General features: G+C 44.1%; 1 protein-coding gene across 3 annotated transcripts in view; it reads right to left on the reverse strand.

Annotated features, from left to right (window-relative positions):
* The window catches only part of LOC142589630 (ATP-binding cassette sub-family C member 10), a 45,886-nt gene extending 29,892 nt beyond the window's left edge, over nucleotides 1-15,994 (reverse strand). Inside the window, exons 1-8 of one of the 3 annotated variants that reach the window (XM_075701145.1) lie at nucleotides 15,772-15,994; nucleotides 12,021-13,355; nucleotides 11,379-11,537; nucleotides 7,488-7,715; nucleotides 4,233-4,398; nucleotides 3,279-3,415; nucleotides 1,527-1,778; nucleotides 577-675 (exon numbers count right to left, since the gene is read on the reverse strand). In XM_075701145.1, the coding sequence (XP_075557260.1) occupies nucleotides 577-675; nucleotides 1,527-1,778; nucleotides 3,279-3,415; nucleotides 4,233-4,398; nucleotides 7,488-7,715; nucleotides 11,379-11,537; nucleotides 12,021-13,322 (2,343 nt within the window). In that variant the 5' untranslated portion in view covers nucleotides 13,323-13,355; nucleotides 15,772-15,994. Of the gene's footprint in view, nucleotides 1-576; nucleotides 676-1,526; nucleotides 1,779-3,278; nucleotides 3,416-4,232; nucleotides 4,399-7,487; nucleotides 7,716-11,378; nucleotides 11,538-12,020; nucleotides 13,356-15,349; nucleotides 15,368-15,771 lie in introns of those variants that run through there. The other 2 variants (XM_075701143.1, XM_075701144.1) reach the window with 2 other exon arrangements.
* Nucleotides 15,995-16,004: the final 10 nt, after the last annotated feature.

Here is a 16,004-nt window from a genome sequence, read left to right on the forward strand (position 1 = left end):
TAATTATTTCTCTTAGCATATACTTTACCTTGCTGTTTAGTAGTTTTGTTATTCTTTGTAGCATATCACAAGAGGTCCCCCTACAGTATCTCCCTATGAGACCTCTTGCTGCATCATATGTGTACCAGCATAGTATATGCACTAAAACTAATTAAACATTTAAGTGACTTGGTAATGCCTTCATTTTATTTTTTTCAGATGGGAACAGGGCTATGGATGAAGACAGAGCAAAGGTGCATAAAAATACAGCACACTGCACTGCATTTTAGTGCCTTTTATGCACCTTTACTTCACCGTCAGCCTTACCGCTGTTCCCACCTGAATATCAACAAACAACTAGTGGATGTCTTCACGCTAACAGACTCTTTAGCTCACCGTCACCTCAATCCCTCACCATTCCTATGTACCCTCTTCTCTTTTCCATAAGCCCTTTCAACTTGTTCGAGGTAAGGATGAACAGCTAGCACGTGACGATGTAAATTGCTGGTGGGACACTGACCAGCACAGGTATCTGTGCTGGTCAGTGCAAATGCAGGAGTACACTGTCCAAGTCGGAGTCAACGAGCAAGCTCGCACCTGGTACAAGGCTCGAGCCAGAGCAACTCGCCGCTTCTGGCCGCCGCTGAGTGTCTGACCTTCCTCGCCAACTTCCGTCAAGTCGCCAGCGGGCAGTGACTGCAGAAGAATAAAGACCTATGTTATTATTGAGCATCCAGACTTTCCCAGGACCAGATTAAGCTCAACACAGTGAACATTGCTATAACAACTTATTTTATATAAGAAAGTAAATCTGAAATTTGGCTGGCCATGCTTTATTTCAGTGAGTATTCGACTGCAATAGAACAAAACTAAAAATGTAATGTCACAGAGATTATTGGCTACAGCGAAGAGAATTAATTGTTTTCTTACAGCTCAAAATATGTAGTGTTCTTGTAGCAAACATGTCAGATACTCAGCAAAAGCAACTTTAAACGGCCCGTTCCGCAAGTGTATGAGCATGTTGGCCAGCAACATGGCTTGCAATGAGAAGCAAGGCACACTTATAATTTAATGTTGCTCACATGCCACATATCGGCATGGAAAACCGGTGACGGGCCATCAAAATCTGCAGATCTTTTCATGCCCTATAGACAAGATCACACTTACTTTTCTCTCATATACACAATTTCAAGTTTTCTTGCTGGGCATGCTCATTTATAGTAAATACAGGATATAATGAAAGAACTTTTTGTCTACTGCAATTTCATTATTATCAGGTTTAACCATAGTCTCTATAGCTGAAGATTGTTCACTCTCCAGTCTAAGTTAGGCGGGTGACACGTGTAAGGTTGCTTTTTTAAAATCTTTCTGGGGTATCTCGACCACTGACTATGTAGATTTATACAGCAAGGTAAGCCAATTAATTTACCTTTGTAAGATAACATAAACCAAACTAATCCATGTTGCCTTTCTGATATATCTTGACGTTTAAATAGTAAAAGATATGCATTAAGCTAAGTAAGTCAGGGGCAAGATGAAAGCGGCACCTTTAGGTCATCGAGAAGGGCGCAGCAATCGAGAGTTGCCTGATAGCGGGTTGCATCAAACGGCCGCCCGAAGAGCACGTTGGCACGAAGCGTGCCACGCTGGAGCCATGGCTGCTGGGGCACTAGACCCAAGGCCATGTCCAGCCTCTGGAGTGTCACCGTTCCCTGGACCCGGCAGATGTCGCCTGCAATGGCTGCAAGTAGTGTGCTCTTGCCGCTGCCTACCCGACCCACCACGCCCACCAGTTGACCCTGCACAGAGAGTGGAAGAGATTGCAGAGGTCACGAACAAAAGAAAAGAGAAGGAAAGGAGAAAAAGAAATATGACAGTGAGATGCAGGGACACAAATTCATTTTTACTTCCTTCCTTATTTCACAATAGGTGCTGACTGGCTAGTTGGTGATGCACAATTTGGTGAAACAGCGCACTTGGAAGGAAAAAAAGAAAAAAAGATGTTCACACAGCACCCGTATATGTCCTCACCATTCATGTTTGTGTGAATGTTTTTTTCCCAAGCTTCACCAAAATTATTTCACATTCTTTTTTATTCACTTCACCAGGCAACCAACTTATAATCACAGATTACCGCATCACTTGTCTTAGCCCTCCCAATGTAGTTTATCGTGCCTCAGAATTAACTTTTTACCAAATGAGCTTCTTTAACATAAACCTGAATCAAAGTACAAGAAAGCTTTTGTATTCTGCCTCCACTAGAATGTTGCTGCAGAGAATAGGACCCATGACCTCTTGCTTAGCACCAGGTCACCATAGCCACTGAGCCAAAGTAGTGAGTAGCATGCATATAAAAAAGCACTGACGCATACTTCCAAAGCAGTAGAAATTGAACAACACTCTCCTCACGCATAAAAGCATCATGCCTAGCAAGAACAGAAGTCAGGGAAAGACCTGCTAGGCATTGTAATGCGGTACTAATGTTGTCTCAGAATGCCACACCTGGCACAATTGATATTGTGGACGGTAATGTCATGACACAGAACAAAATTTCCTAATGTTGTACAGCAATAATGCTCAGTGCGATGGTGCTGCTTCATAAAAAAAAAAAAGGAGGGGAAGGCTGCTGCAGTGAACGTAGGAATCGAGTCAGCCACTGCATAGTGACGACGTGACGCATTTTCCGCCCAAGTGCCAATAACGAAAATGGTGTGCAGGAACGACTATATTACAGTAAAGTATTTAGGGTACTCTGACATTTGCCAGTATTTTTTTCTAAGGTTTAGAAGGTTTGGATGCAGAAAAAACCATGAAGGAACAGATGCAAAACATCTTACTAATCTGGCGTGCCCCGTTTATGCCACACCTCAAGTATAACACTGAAAGGTAAAAAATATCACATCAGCAATCCTTTATGAAGCATCTCGTCATCATCAGTCAGCCTATTTTTATGCCCACTGCAGGACAAAGGCCTCTCCCAGTGATCTCCAATTACCCTCGTTTGAGGCTAGCCAATTCCGAGCTGTGCCTGCACATTTTCTAGATTCCTCACACCACCTAGTTCCCTACCGCCCTCAACTGCACTTCCCTTCTGTTGGCACCCATTATATAACTCGAGAGACCATTGGTCATGCAACATACACATCACGTGTCCAGCCCAGGTCCATTTTTTTCCTGTTAACGTAACCTAGAATATCGGCTACCCCTGTTTGCTCTCTAACCTAAACCTGTATTCTTGTTCTTCCTGTCCCTCAACTTTTCTTAGATGGAAATGAGCATCAACAAATGTAAGAAGAGACCTTCCGCAGTGTCACGTTGACAGGTCCTAGGATGAAGTTGCGACCCTGGGCTCCGCTGATGGCCACTGGCAGAGTAGCGTCGCCCGTCAAGCCACCCCAGTGGAAGACACCATTGGTGACCCGCACGAGCTGGTCATCTGCGCAAGAGATGCGGACAGGCTGTCATTAGGAGGTGCACAAATATTCGTAACTTTTAAATACTGAATCACATGTTGTCCCATTCAAAGTGGTCTTTGAATCGAACAGGCGGCACTCATTAAGATGAATATTTCCCAAGTAGTTTTTTAACATTTTTTAAATTGTCAACTGTGCCCGATCAAACATAAAATTTGAACAAAAGTGGAACAACTTCATCTCGGCAGACATAGCACACATTTAGCTCTGGAAGCTAAAAAAGTGGAGCAGGCTATGTGTCACTCAAGGGCCCAGATGTTCTGGTTAAATTGATAGCATTCACACTCACCAAAGAGACCAAAGAGCAGTTAGTTCACCAAAGTATGTGAACTAACTGCTTATTTTTTCCTAATGCTCCATTTGTGCTTTTAATAAACGAGGTTTCATAATGTGCAACATGATCACACAAGCATGCCGAAGTGAAAATACTAAGGTGTGACGTACTTTGAGGGTGCCCTTCTGTGAGATTTCACTTGACTTGGCAGCAGGCACGACAAAATCGATAACCGTCAGTGTTCCTCGCACAGTGCCAGGAAGGCGGTCGTGCGAAGAGCCAACGTGCTCAATGCAAAATCGCATGAAATCTAACAGAAAGGAATAATTTTCCTGAAAGTGATCATTCACGAATACCACCTATGGTTTAAGCTTAAACTTGCTTGTAAATGTAAAAGTGCTTTTTTATTCAGAGCTACTTATTATCTTTTCCAATTCACCTTATTTTACATGGTAGCAACACATAATGAAAACAAGCAGCTGGAGAAGATTCATAGGCTTTGTTACCATCTTTCGAGGTGGCATAGTAGCTTGCGGGAGCAAAATCTTGGAGGTTGAGGAAGCACTGGGTGCGCTTCAGTGACACCCATGCCTCCATGCAACCGTTGATGACCCAGGGAAAGGCGTTGAGGGGCACTTTGAGCAGGTTGAAGAGAGCAAGGCACGTGAACACCTGAAAGATGAAAGCAGAAGTGGGCATGACCAAGCAGTTATTCTCCAGGAACTGACTGACTGATGGATGACATTTAACATCCGAAAGCAGCGGCTGCATTATGAAAGATGCCACAGTGGAGGGCCTTGGACGGATTATTTTGATGCTTTGGCTACCTTACTGTGCACCTTAATTAAGGACACATCTGGCTGGTCCTTACTGCGCGCCGACTCGGATTGCAATGATGCGGAGCCTGCTTTTGATCAGAGTCAGAGAAAGCGTAACCGAGCCAAACGTACAGCCACTCGGCAGTGCAATCAAAGGCCAGAAGAGGAAACACGTCAGCGCGCCTTCTGTTCTGAACAAGCAATGTGTTCCGAGCGCTCAATTTTAACCAGCTGAATGTAACGCGTGCCGCCAGAGAGCTCGTAAATGGCCAACTGAATGTACAATAAGTAAATAAGTACATTTACATTGTGCCTCCGTGGGAACATTGTCACCAAGCCTGGGATTCAAACATGTGACCTCCTAAGCAGCAGCAGAATGCCATAGCCATTTTGCTACTGTGGCTTTACCCAAGGAGGCTTCTATCTAAACATGCGGGAATGGAGAAGTTGTCTTGCTAATTATCCACTGTGCTGAATTCAATGAAGTTTGTTGCATTTCAAAGCATGAGCTGAAATCTGTCAACTGCAGGGAGTACATATTTTATTAAAACCACCACTTTCCCTTCTTTAACAAAAATTGTAAAAAAGCTTTGATTCCCATTGTCAGTATGCACTGTGACCCAGGTAAGGTGAGAGACTGGATGCAAGGTCCACACAGTCTAGATGTGTTGCTGCCAGCAGCAGTGAGCCAAACCGAATAGGTCAGGACAAGTGTTGGCAGAGAGGTGATATAATAAGCGCTCTCCAGTGTTGCTGTATGTGCAAGCGGTGTTATTATAAATGGATGTTGGACCTCTACAATACGACTACAGAAGACATGAAATTTTTTTTTACAACTTTGAAGGCACTGCTTTACTTCCTGAGGCTAGGGCTGGGTACTTGACTAAGTGCTGCAGGCGAACGTTTGATGATGCACATGAAGTTTATTGCTGCTATAAGCAGTCCAGAAAAATAATTGAATATGTAGGAACAATGAAATGGATAACAAAAGAATCAGACAGGCAGCAGATCAAATGAGAGAAGGGGTTACCCTGCTCTGACAGGTACGGGAATATAAGAGTTGTGCCGAGTTTTCTGGCACAAAGGCTTATACTAAGGCTATCTTGCATCAAGCTCAAAGCTATAGGAATAAAAATTGTGGTAGACACAAAATTATACAGTTCACAAGATAAAAACTGACAGTTATGAGTGGTTCACGAAAAAAAAGTTGCACAAGTATGCATAATTGACGGGAGATGATGTATGTTCAGATGCTGTCACTGAAGGGGTTGCTATGGGGATCACCATAAGGGTCAGGCATATGTGCTGACTGGCCAAGTTCGAATTATCCAGTGAAGGCCAACTTTAGGATCGAAATAATGAAAGTTTGGGCCCATAAAAATGCATGGGCGCTAGCCGGGACCTTTGGTCAGTATCGAATTCATGTCTTGATGGAGTGCAAGGAATTAGAACCTCAGAGAAAAAAAGGTACTTCCCTTTAGCATATCTGGAGTCAACTTAATGGAAGTCTATTGCATAAACCTCTATAACACTGTTTAGTGATTGATAATACTACCATGGTTAATGAATATAATGTCTAACTTTAACTCTGTTCAATAATTCTTTTTTTTGCACAATGGCAGGTTTTATAACTCCAGGGGGTTCTTGTCATTGCATATAGTCTTTGTATAATGCCTGTTTTTTTGCTGTTGCTTGCTTGTTTTAATGTGCTCTGTACATTTACAACATCAATGTACCAACATTCTTCACACAATACTAGGAGCCCGTGAGGAATATGTAAGTAAATAAACAAATAAGTAAATAATTAGTTAATCACAGTAAATGGCATTGTGTCCGCATTGAAATGTGGCCGCTATGGCTTGGATTGAAATTTGCGACCTCATGCCAGGCAGCAGGATGCCATAGCTGCTAAGCCACCAAGGGTTGGCGAAAAGCAAAGTTACAGGGTGCAACTTTATTAGCGTGCAGTCAAGTTACCGATTGCATGACAAATGTCACTGCACCACTGCTGACACGAAGCATGCCAGTAGCTGTAGTCCTTAGCAAGTTAAAGGGCAATTATAGTAAGAAGGGTGCATTCATACCCTGCAAAACCCACTTAGTCATCGAGATCAGAAGACAGTGAGGTAAGAAAAAGAAGATTCCACAATAGGGGTTAACATCCGCACAACGAGCAATGGAATAAAAAAAAATGTAGGTGTAATGTTGTGTGGAACAGCCTCAAACTTGCGTCCCTTTTATAGCCTCTCGGACAAGGGGTTGTGCAGCTGCTTGCTTTGTCCGAATCGTGTTGATGCTGCCAATGTGGAATGCGATGCAGCATTGTCGTAAAAATACAGGAAGACAGCATCAAACAGGCGCTCAGGTTGCCCCACATTGCCACGTCCCTGGGGCTACATCACCCAGGGAGACCAATCAGAGCATGCGGCTGTCAGAGGCCAGGTAACGGCCAGGGGGCTCGTCAAGGCACCTCGTGGCGGCCACGGTATCTACGCTACACAGCGCACTGGTGCAATATCGGAGGCCACTTGCTAGACGAAGTGCAAAGGCGAAGTACCTTTTTGGTCATTTTGAGATCGCATATTTTTCATTTATCTAACTCAAAATTTAGCAATAACAGTATTACTGAGAATTTTCTCACCAACATGGAATCACCTATACCGGTTGGGGCTGCTTGTAAGGTAGCCACTGACAACATCGTGAATAAGAGAGCTAGTGATCGATCTTTGAGTGTTTAGCATGGGATTGTAAATAATTACCTGCTGCATACAAAGCAATAATTTTTGGCTCACGTGTTCACGGGAGCCTCATTTACAGATTGCCACGCATTTTCTTACTATGTTCAAAAATTGTTTCGAGGTCTCTTTCACGTTGACAATCATCCTGAGATGGTTTCTGCAGCAATTTTTGAAACTGAAACTAAATTTCCAATTGCTCACGCACCTTTGCAGCGGTAAGCTGGTGCCCTAGGAGCACGTAGGTGATGAAGGACAGGACTGACATGAGCACGGGCGTCACGACCCAGAAGAAGACGCACAGGGCGTCCAAGTACTTCCGCTGCCGAAGGAACACTACCTCCTTCTTCCGGATGCTTTCCACCCGTTGCTGGAAAAGGGCTTCCCATGCGTGCATCTTGATCATCCGCATGCCCCACAGCACCTCCGACATGAGCTGTAATGGGAGACAAATGCAAGGAATTGTTTCTTTTCCATGCCGATACTGATGCAAAACGATTCATGTACTCACACTAATTATGAACAACAAAGAATCTTATCAGTTACCATCACAAATTAATAAATTTTATTGTTGCAGGCATTAACTTATCAGACCTTACACTTTTGCCCCTCTCGAAATTTCTTATTCAATGTTCAAATTCTTAACACTCTTGGATAGCTCACTTCCATCAATGTACATGCACTAATTATTGTACTTATCTGCTTTTGGATTGTCTATATTTGACATGTAATATTGTTAAACGGCATTTCATTTGCAGTTTATGCCAAGTTGCCACGTCAGTTCTGTCGATCTCCACCTGATGTGCATGGAGTAGGAACTTAGTCAAGCGTATAGTCGTTGCTCTTGTTTTCATATTCTTCATCAACTTTCTATTGATGGAAATAAATATTACAGTTACACATGCTTCTCACACGAATAGTTGATAAGAGATTGAGTCATGGGGTCTAACACCACAAACCAGCACTGGCGCTTTGAGGGACGCCATATTGAGGACTCTGGATTAAGCTGGCCACCCTGGGTTTTTTTTTTTTTGTGCACCTAAAAGCACACAAGCGCTTTTGCATTTTGCCTCCATTGAAATACGCCCTTGGCAGCCAAGAATTGAACCTGCAACCTCGCAACCAGCGGCAAGCAGGACAATACAGACACTAAGCCAAACTAAGGAACCCGCAGGACATGTTCACAAATGCTGACCTCTTGGGGTGCAATTCCTTGTCATGGCTGGTTATAAAAGTGGTGCAGTAGTATCGTTCTACGTCACCAAATGATGCCACCATACCCCATCTGTGGCGACATTTGTCAACTAGTCTTTTTTTTTTTTGCTGGAGGCGCCACTTAGTCATCACATCTGGAGAAATTCACATAGTAACTTTCGCGTATACTTTCGTGCAAGAGTAAGAAAAGAAAAATCTGTGGCAATTTAGCAGTAAATGCGGGAGAAATGCATCAGCATGATATTGCATTTCTTTGAGATCCCAAATCCTAAACCCTATTCACAACATTGCAAAGCGTTATTCAAGAGCTCACTCGACACACATCCTGCCTCTTCAAAGAGTGAAGTGCAGTACAACTGAATGGTGGTCCAGAGCAGACCCCTGTCAGTTATTTATATATATATATATATATATATATATATATATATATATATATATATATATATATATATATATATATATATATATATATCGGGAGAAGGTAGGAGATCAATGGGCCAGTTGTTATGGAGGCACTGTTGTAAACGAAAGCTTAGTTTATTTATGCCACCAGTTTTGAGAGTCTTTGTCAGGGCAGTTTCAAAGTTTCTGTCTGGTAAGCGTAGTGGTTTTGGCTAGTTGGTTTTCCGTAGTGTAAAGTGATGCAGCGTGAAGCAAGACAGAGGGACACTGAAAGGACTCGTCCTTTCTGTCTCTCTCGCTCTCTCTCTCTCTCTCTCTCTCTCTCTCTCTGTGTGTGTGTGTGTGTGTGTGTGTGTGTGTGTGTGTGTGTGTGTGTGTGTGCGTGCGTGCGTGCGTGCGTGCGTGCGTGCGTGCGTGCGTGTGCGTGTGCGTGTGTGTGTGTGTGTGTGCGCGCGCGCTAGAGCGATGCCACAATGTAACAAGAACAAGTGCTTGATTTGCAACAGGAGCTGTTGAACTTAAACATTTGTTCTGTTTACCTTGGACCGGACCAGGACGAATTTTTCTTCAACTATGAGGCTTTTCTTTCGAGGAACCCGTATGGGTTTCCTTTGTAGCAGTTGCTACGAACGGGTGGATGTCTGATTTTTTCTTTATTCATTACTTCTCTCCACCTTGCGGGTTTCCGCAGAACTACTACGTCAAACTCTTGCCTTTGCTTCGTGTTGTCGACAAATTCGACTTCGCCCTGCCATCTGCTAGCCGCCTGGTTAGCTCAGATGGTAGAGCGGCTGCCCCGGAAGGGCGGTGGTCCCGGGTTCGGGTCCCAGACCAGGACGAATTTTTCTTCAACTATGAGGCTTTTCTTTCGAGGAACCCGTATGGGTTTCCTTTGTAGCAGTTGCTACGAACGGGTGGATGTCTGATTTTTCCTTTATTCATTACTTCTCTCCACCTTGCGGATTTCTGCAGAACTACTAAGTCAATACCTTGTAGCATTGCTGAAGTTCCTTACGTTTGAAAGGTAGCCTGAAGATGTCCTCTTTACCTATATATATTGTAAAGGAGAGCGAAGACGACAATCGACCGTTCACCCAAATGCCTGTTTACTTCTGCCTCTTCATCTTCTCTAGTGCTTGCTGGTGGTGGAAAACTTTTGCACACAAGACATGAGAATGGAAGTAGTCGTCCTTATGACTGTCCAGTGCGCAACCACTTCTCTGGGAGTCAGCATTGACTATTATGCTCTGGTCGCAGGTCTCGCTGATGATTACTTGTCACAGTTAAAAAAAAAACAGGGCCGGCAATCTCAGACATTGAACAGCCGTCTGTCTCACAAAGTGGGATCGATTGCACTGGTTGTGGTCAGTTGCAGTGTGAAAGTGCTCCGAGGTGCTCGAACTGGCTTGTCTTGACAAAGCGTTGCATGCAGCCAGACTGTCCTCTCCTGAAGCCATACCATCGGCAGGAGATGATTGGCCTGCGACGTGCATCATAAAAGGCAGTGTTGCAAACTTTTCAAAACTCAAAGCAGGGGACAGCTGTGTCTGCGCCGAAACTGATGGTCTCTTGCACTACTAGTCTCTTATGCATATCTTGTAGTCTCTTAGCTGCGAATTAATGTCTCCGCATTCGGCTGATAACTGCTGCGAAGTCAGGAGCTATGGTTTCAACAGGGTGACAAGTATTTTATGTCCAGGATCCGTGGACAAGTTGGTGGGGCCCTGGAGTGGTAGCACTCCCTCATCAGAACTCGTTGGAGTTCTAGATGATGGTTTATCCTTGCCCATGACACAGGAAGACGATGACGGGCCCACGATACTCAGTGGGAAAGCTGGCTGGTGCTCCTCAATTTGAACGTCGTTTTTGGCGGCCGTGTGCATCTCTTACTCCTCCTTACTATATATATATATACATATATATATATATTACACACACACACACACACACACACCTCTATCCCATAACCGATTTCACACATTTAATACACTTTTTTACACTTTGACACTCCTAATGTTGACACATTAAAAAGTAGTTGGATTTCAAAAAAGTTGAAAGGCAGACAGCCTTTCAGATGAAATTGGTGGGCTACCGGCTGCATGTACGGAAACAATACTAGGCTCAGATGTTAATGACAGTATTGCTGAACAAGTTCATGTCAGCCTAACGACTAAGCAAGACAACAATTAAATTAAAATTGGCATTGACCAGGAAAGTTTATAAAAGTAAGATGTTTTGGCCCCTAAACAGGATTCAAAACTTTTTACCTTTATACGAAAGTCTTACTTTTATAAGCTTTCGGTGTCGGTGTTCGTTTTAATTGTAGTCATGTATGCTCTCAACCAGACGAATTTCCATCCAATTCTTGATTTCAATGACTAAGCAAGTTCATTAAATATGTTCAATAACTGTCGCACAGCCCTTTTAATGCACATTTCTAGCATCCAACCATTTTATGGATTTCTTCTTGTCAGCCCCATACCTTTATACGCTCATCTTTGAATGCCATCATGCCAGTGCTCAGTCGTCCAATATTGAGCGCGATGGACCGATTCACAGGGACCAGCGAAACGGCCACCACGACACCAGCGAGAAAGGCCAGGCCTATTTGCTGCCACAGCAAGAACATAGTCACTGCTACCTGCAAATGGCAAGAAAATGGATCAAGACAATACTGTGCACATAACAACGAGATGGACACAGTTAATGCAATAATTTATTAAAAAGGATAATCGGCATCAACCTATCTGTAGCACGAAAAACGTTCATAGATTTCTCAGAAAAAGAACTTCACAGTTGAAAAATTTGACCAGCCTGGGAATATCTTTTTAGACTTCGATAATGTCTTTCAGAGGAACCCATATTAGCTCTCCTTGCAGCTTCATGCTGCAAAGTGGGGGATTCCCACTTTCTCTTTCACCAATCTGCATTCACTGCACTTACCAGAATTCATTTATTAAAATACCTCCACCTTCAGGGTTTTCACTTAATTCGTCTGCCTAATGCTTATTTTTGCCCACTGTATACCTATTTCCCCTCAAAGCAAATCCAGTGCACAGCCCAATGCATTGCTTACTTCTAGCAGACTAGTGAGCACTTAAAATTATGTATGGCGCATACTAACCTGAAGTGGCAAGCTCCACGCCTCATGAAAGCTTCCGAAGAGATTAACGATTCGATCGGCATCAGTGGTCACCAAATTCAGCGCTTCCGATGAACTCTTCCGCAGCTCTGTCGCATCGGCACGCAGTGTCTTTTGGTAGACAAGTGCCACAACAATCGACCTTGCCTTGAGTCCCACTCGTGACACCAGGTAACTGTAGTGAGCTGACATGAATGCACCCAATAGACAGGCAAGAGCAAGACCTGATGCGTAGGCATAGCCAGACCATGCTGGTCCCTGGCCTGGTCCTTCCTCGAGGAACATGACAAGCTTGTTTAGTAAGACGGGGCTTGCAAATGACAGGACGTCAGCAAGGAACTTAAGAAATCCAATGGCATAGTACTGTTGGCCGACACAACGGTGGAACAGCACAAGAAGACTTGGCAGTGAGCCCGAGGTGTCTACCTTCCGGTAAAGTCCTCGAATGACCTCTCCTGGCCTCAGGCTGACTGGAAGGTCATGCAGGTCATCGGGTTCTTGAATGTGGCCCCTGTAGCCACGGCGCATCAACCGTCCGACCCACCAAAAAGTGAGAAGCGAGAAAATGTTGGTGTCCTCTGCTGTTCCAAGCTGTCGGGCATCGTCGTCTGCTTCCAGAAGACGAACATAGCTATTTACAGACGATGGCGACTCACGGCCTGGTGTCCGAGGTGGTGTCTCGACGGCAGTGCTGGAGCAGTGCACAGCAGCTGTGAGGTAGAAGGCACAGGCGAGTGCACTCGCGACATTCGCATACAAGTCAGCTTGAAATGACAGCTCAGAGCCACGCTCAGACTCACTCAGCGAGAGCAGCGCAGACACACGAAATGTTGCACACAGTCCAGACGTAGTCACGGCAAAGATTACGGGTACCTCACCGACAAACCGACGATGTCGCGGCAGTGGGTTCGTGAGAGTCTGCAAGTAGAAGAAGTGGACCGTCCAGGCCAAGATGACAGCACCGACGTGCAACATCGTAGATGGTGCTATGAATTCGCCAAGAATGAGCTGGGACATTATGAGGTGAATGACAGGGCGCAGCAGGAGAATGGAGCAGCACAACTTGCGCAGGTGAGTCCGCCATGTCGATGGCAGCAAGTGAACAAGCTGGTGCTCGCGGCGGAGAGCGATCTGACGGACACCGGCGTAGTAAACGCTGATCACTGCAACTAGGGCATGTACACCGCTTGCAAGGAGGTCCAGGAAGCAGCGGCTCAGATGGTTCCCTTCCCAGATGAACAGGGTCCCATCTTTCGCTGCACAGATGGCGTCCCAAAGGTTCATTGCTTCATTTGGTCACAACTTCCTTCTTTGCATCTGCGAGATATTGAGGAAGAAGACATAAATGTTGAACTCTTTCACACCTATGAGGAAACAGCCAGGTGCCAAAAGCTGCTATGCAGCCCACCACTATAGCTTCCCTAGTAGACCAGGCATAGCTTCAGATGTAAAAACTGATAGACTGACCAATTATTTAATAATTCAGAACAGATGTTTCTATTTTTCTGCAACAACATAGGGGAGTTTTCAAACCATCATTTGCTTCTTCTTGAAATACAACTTTTTCAGCCATTTGAAACACATTCAAAGAAACTTTCAAACACGTTCATACATACATCAACACTGCCACATGTCATATCGGTATGGAACAGTCTTCCTGATAATGTTACGTGCTTAAAAAATTGTGAAGCCTTTCATGCAAAACTGCAAAGCTTCTTGTAGTAAGATTGTACAAGGACGTTTTTTACCTGCTTTCTTTCCACATTTTAAGTACTTGTATTATATTATTTTTAGTGAGTATGTGTGTATTATTCTGATTACACTGTCTAAAGTAGACCTTGGACAGACATTTTTGAACTTTGTTTTTCTTATCTCGTGGCTGCCTGTATTAATACTTATATTGATTAATCCTGCAGAAACACTTACATTGTAACCCCCTTACTCAATGCCATTAATTGGGTCTGTAACATATCTTAAATAAATGAATAAACTATGACCATGGACATATGTTGAGGCAGCTCTTATTCAACTAAGGTGTACAAGTGTTTCACCGTCTGAAACTTGTGGTAGACGTATAAAGATGTTAAAAAGGATGCATGCCATCCAGAAAAGCATGTTGTGAAGACAGCTGCAGAGAAAAGGCAGTGTTGCTATAAGAAATATAGCTCTCTCAGGTAATGATTTGCAAGCAACAGTCTCAGAGTGCCCTTTATGCCAACACTGATGATGAAAAAAGAACTGTACATGAGTATTCTTACAGCAAAAAGTTAACAAGGCAAAGGGTCAGTAAATAGGTTTAAGCATCTGTACACTTTGGGTGTACAGCCTGTAAATCTGTAGATGCGTTGCTAGGATAGTAATGGAGAATGCATTTCTTGACAGAAAGTAGCAGGCATGTGCCTTGTGGAAAATTCAGCATTTTCACACTTACCAAACCCCATAAACATGCAGCACTCGCAGTGAATAGTATCTCAAAACTGTTGACAATGACATATGGGCATGTTCGTGTGAACAATGTCAAGTTCTGGGTGCTAGCTCCTTTTGCTGGCTTCTTTTGAACAGTATTGTGAAGCAAACACTGGAAGGGTCCAGCCAGGTTGCATCAAAGGTAGAAGTTAAACCCGTTTAAAGCCAATAATTTACCACTGCATTTTTTACATAGTAAACCATGGACCCATACTAGGCCACATGTAAAACCAGGGAATAACTACTGATTACACTGTTAAGCAGCAAATTCAGAGCAGCGTACATATATAAAATACTGTTAACCTGCACATACTGCTAACAGTTATTCATCCTGTACTGCAGAAGACAGCTTGTTTTTGCCATCTGACATAATGTTGTGAGGTTTGAATGTCAAAAAACTTAACTACAGGGCAAGCAATATGATTAATTGGTAATTGAATAGTGTTGTGAGAAAGCTCCGAAATGTCAGATAGCCTAAGGTATGCTTTAGAAAGAGGTATATATGTACATAGATGAACAGGCCGCAATGTACGTGACCGCTGAAGCTCACGCCAAGTTGGGGGAAGGAGACCGTCTGGAGAGGGTTTGTTGTGAAAGTAATCGCACTGAGCACATGCAGTGACATGGGCAAAATGTAGTGAAACCCCAAAAGTGACTTGAGCGGCACGCGCTGGCTGGCTCACACCTTAAATACGTATATTGCTATACGTACCTTAGACAAGGTATTTTAGAGGCATTAAGATATACTATCCCTTTGGCAACAAGAACAAAAATCGTGTGGTGTGTTAGAAGATGCAAGCGCACGATGTCAGGATAATGAAACAATCCAAAGATAACACACTGACCGTTCTGGCTGCTCACAAAATAAACTTGAGAGCTGAATGACCGCTGAATAAGCAATCTACCTAGTCATCAACGGCTATCTAATTGGTTTACATATATTGGCGTCATAAGCAAGCTGGCCGCAGTCAAGGCGGCTGAACGGGCCGCCCCTGCAGAACCGAAACCCGAGAGCGCTCGACGGCTCGCTTGCGGAGAAAGCGAAGTCGGAAGAGAACCTCTACGTGGCGGATACTGCAGCCCATTCACACCCACACACGAAACTAGCAGGAGCGTCGCGTCAATCTCACGTGGGTACGAGCAAACATGCTTACGCCACTGTCACGCACACCAAGCCGTGTTTATGAAAACTTTAGCGCCAGCTAAGCAACGGGCAAGCGCAACAGCTCGCCACAAGAAAGACTGTATACACAAAACGCTTGCTTACCCAAAAGCAAGCAGCGAAAAGACGTGCACACAGGTCACCAAAAACCGATTAGCGTGCGGTATTGGGGTCATGTCGCCGGCATAACAACTCGTATTTGTCCCTTAGGGAGCTTCATTATAAGATGACAGTAGCTGTTTCACGCGACGAATTGATAACGAATTTGAAACCACGATATTGAAAAACATGCGGCCGTGGATAGCGTCTGCTGTTCGCTCAGATCATGTGGTCTTGTT

This window comes from Dermacentor variabilis, chromosome 8, assembly GCF_050947875.1.
Source record: "Dermacentor variabilis isolate Ectoservices chromosome 8, ASM5094787v1, whole genome shotgun sequence".
NCBI lineage: Eukaryota > Metazoa > Arthropoda > Arachnida > Ixodida > Ixodidae > Dermacentor > Dermacentor variabilis.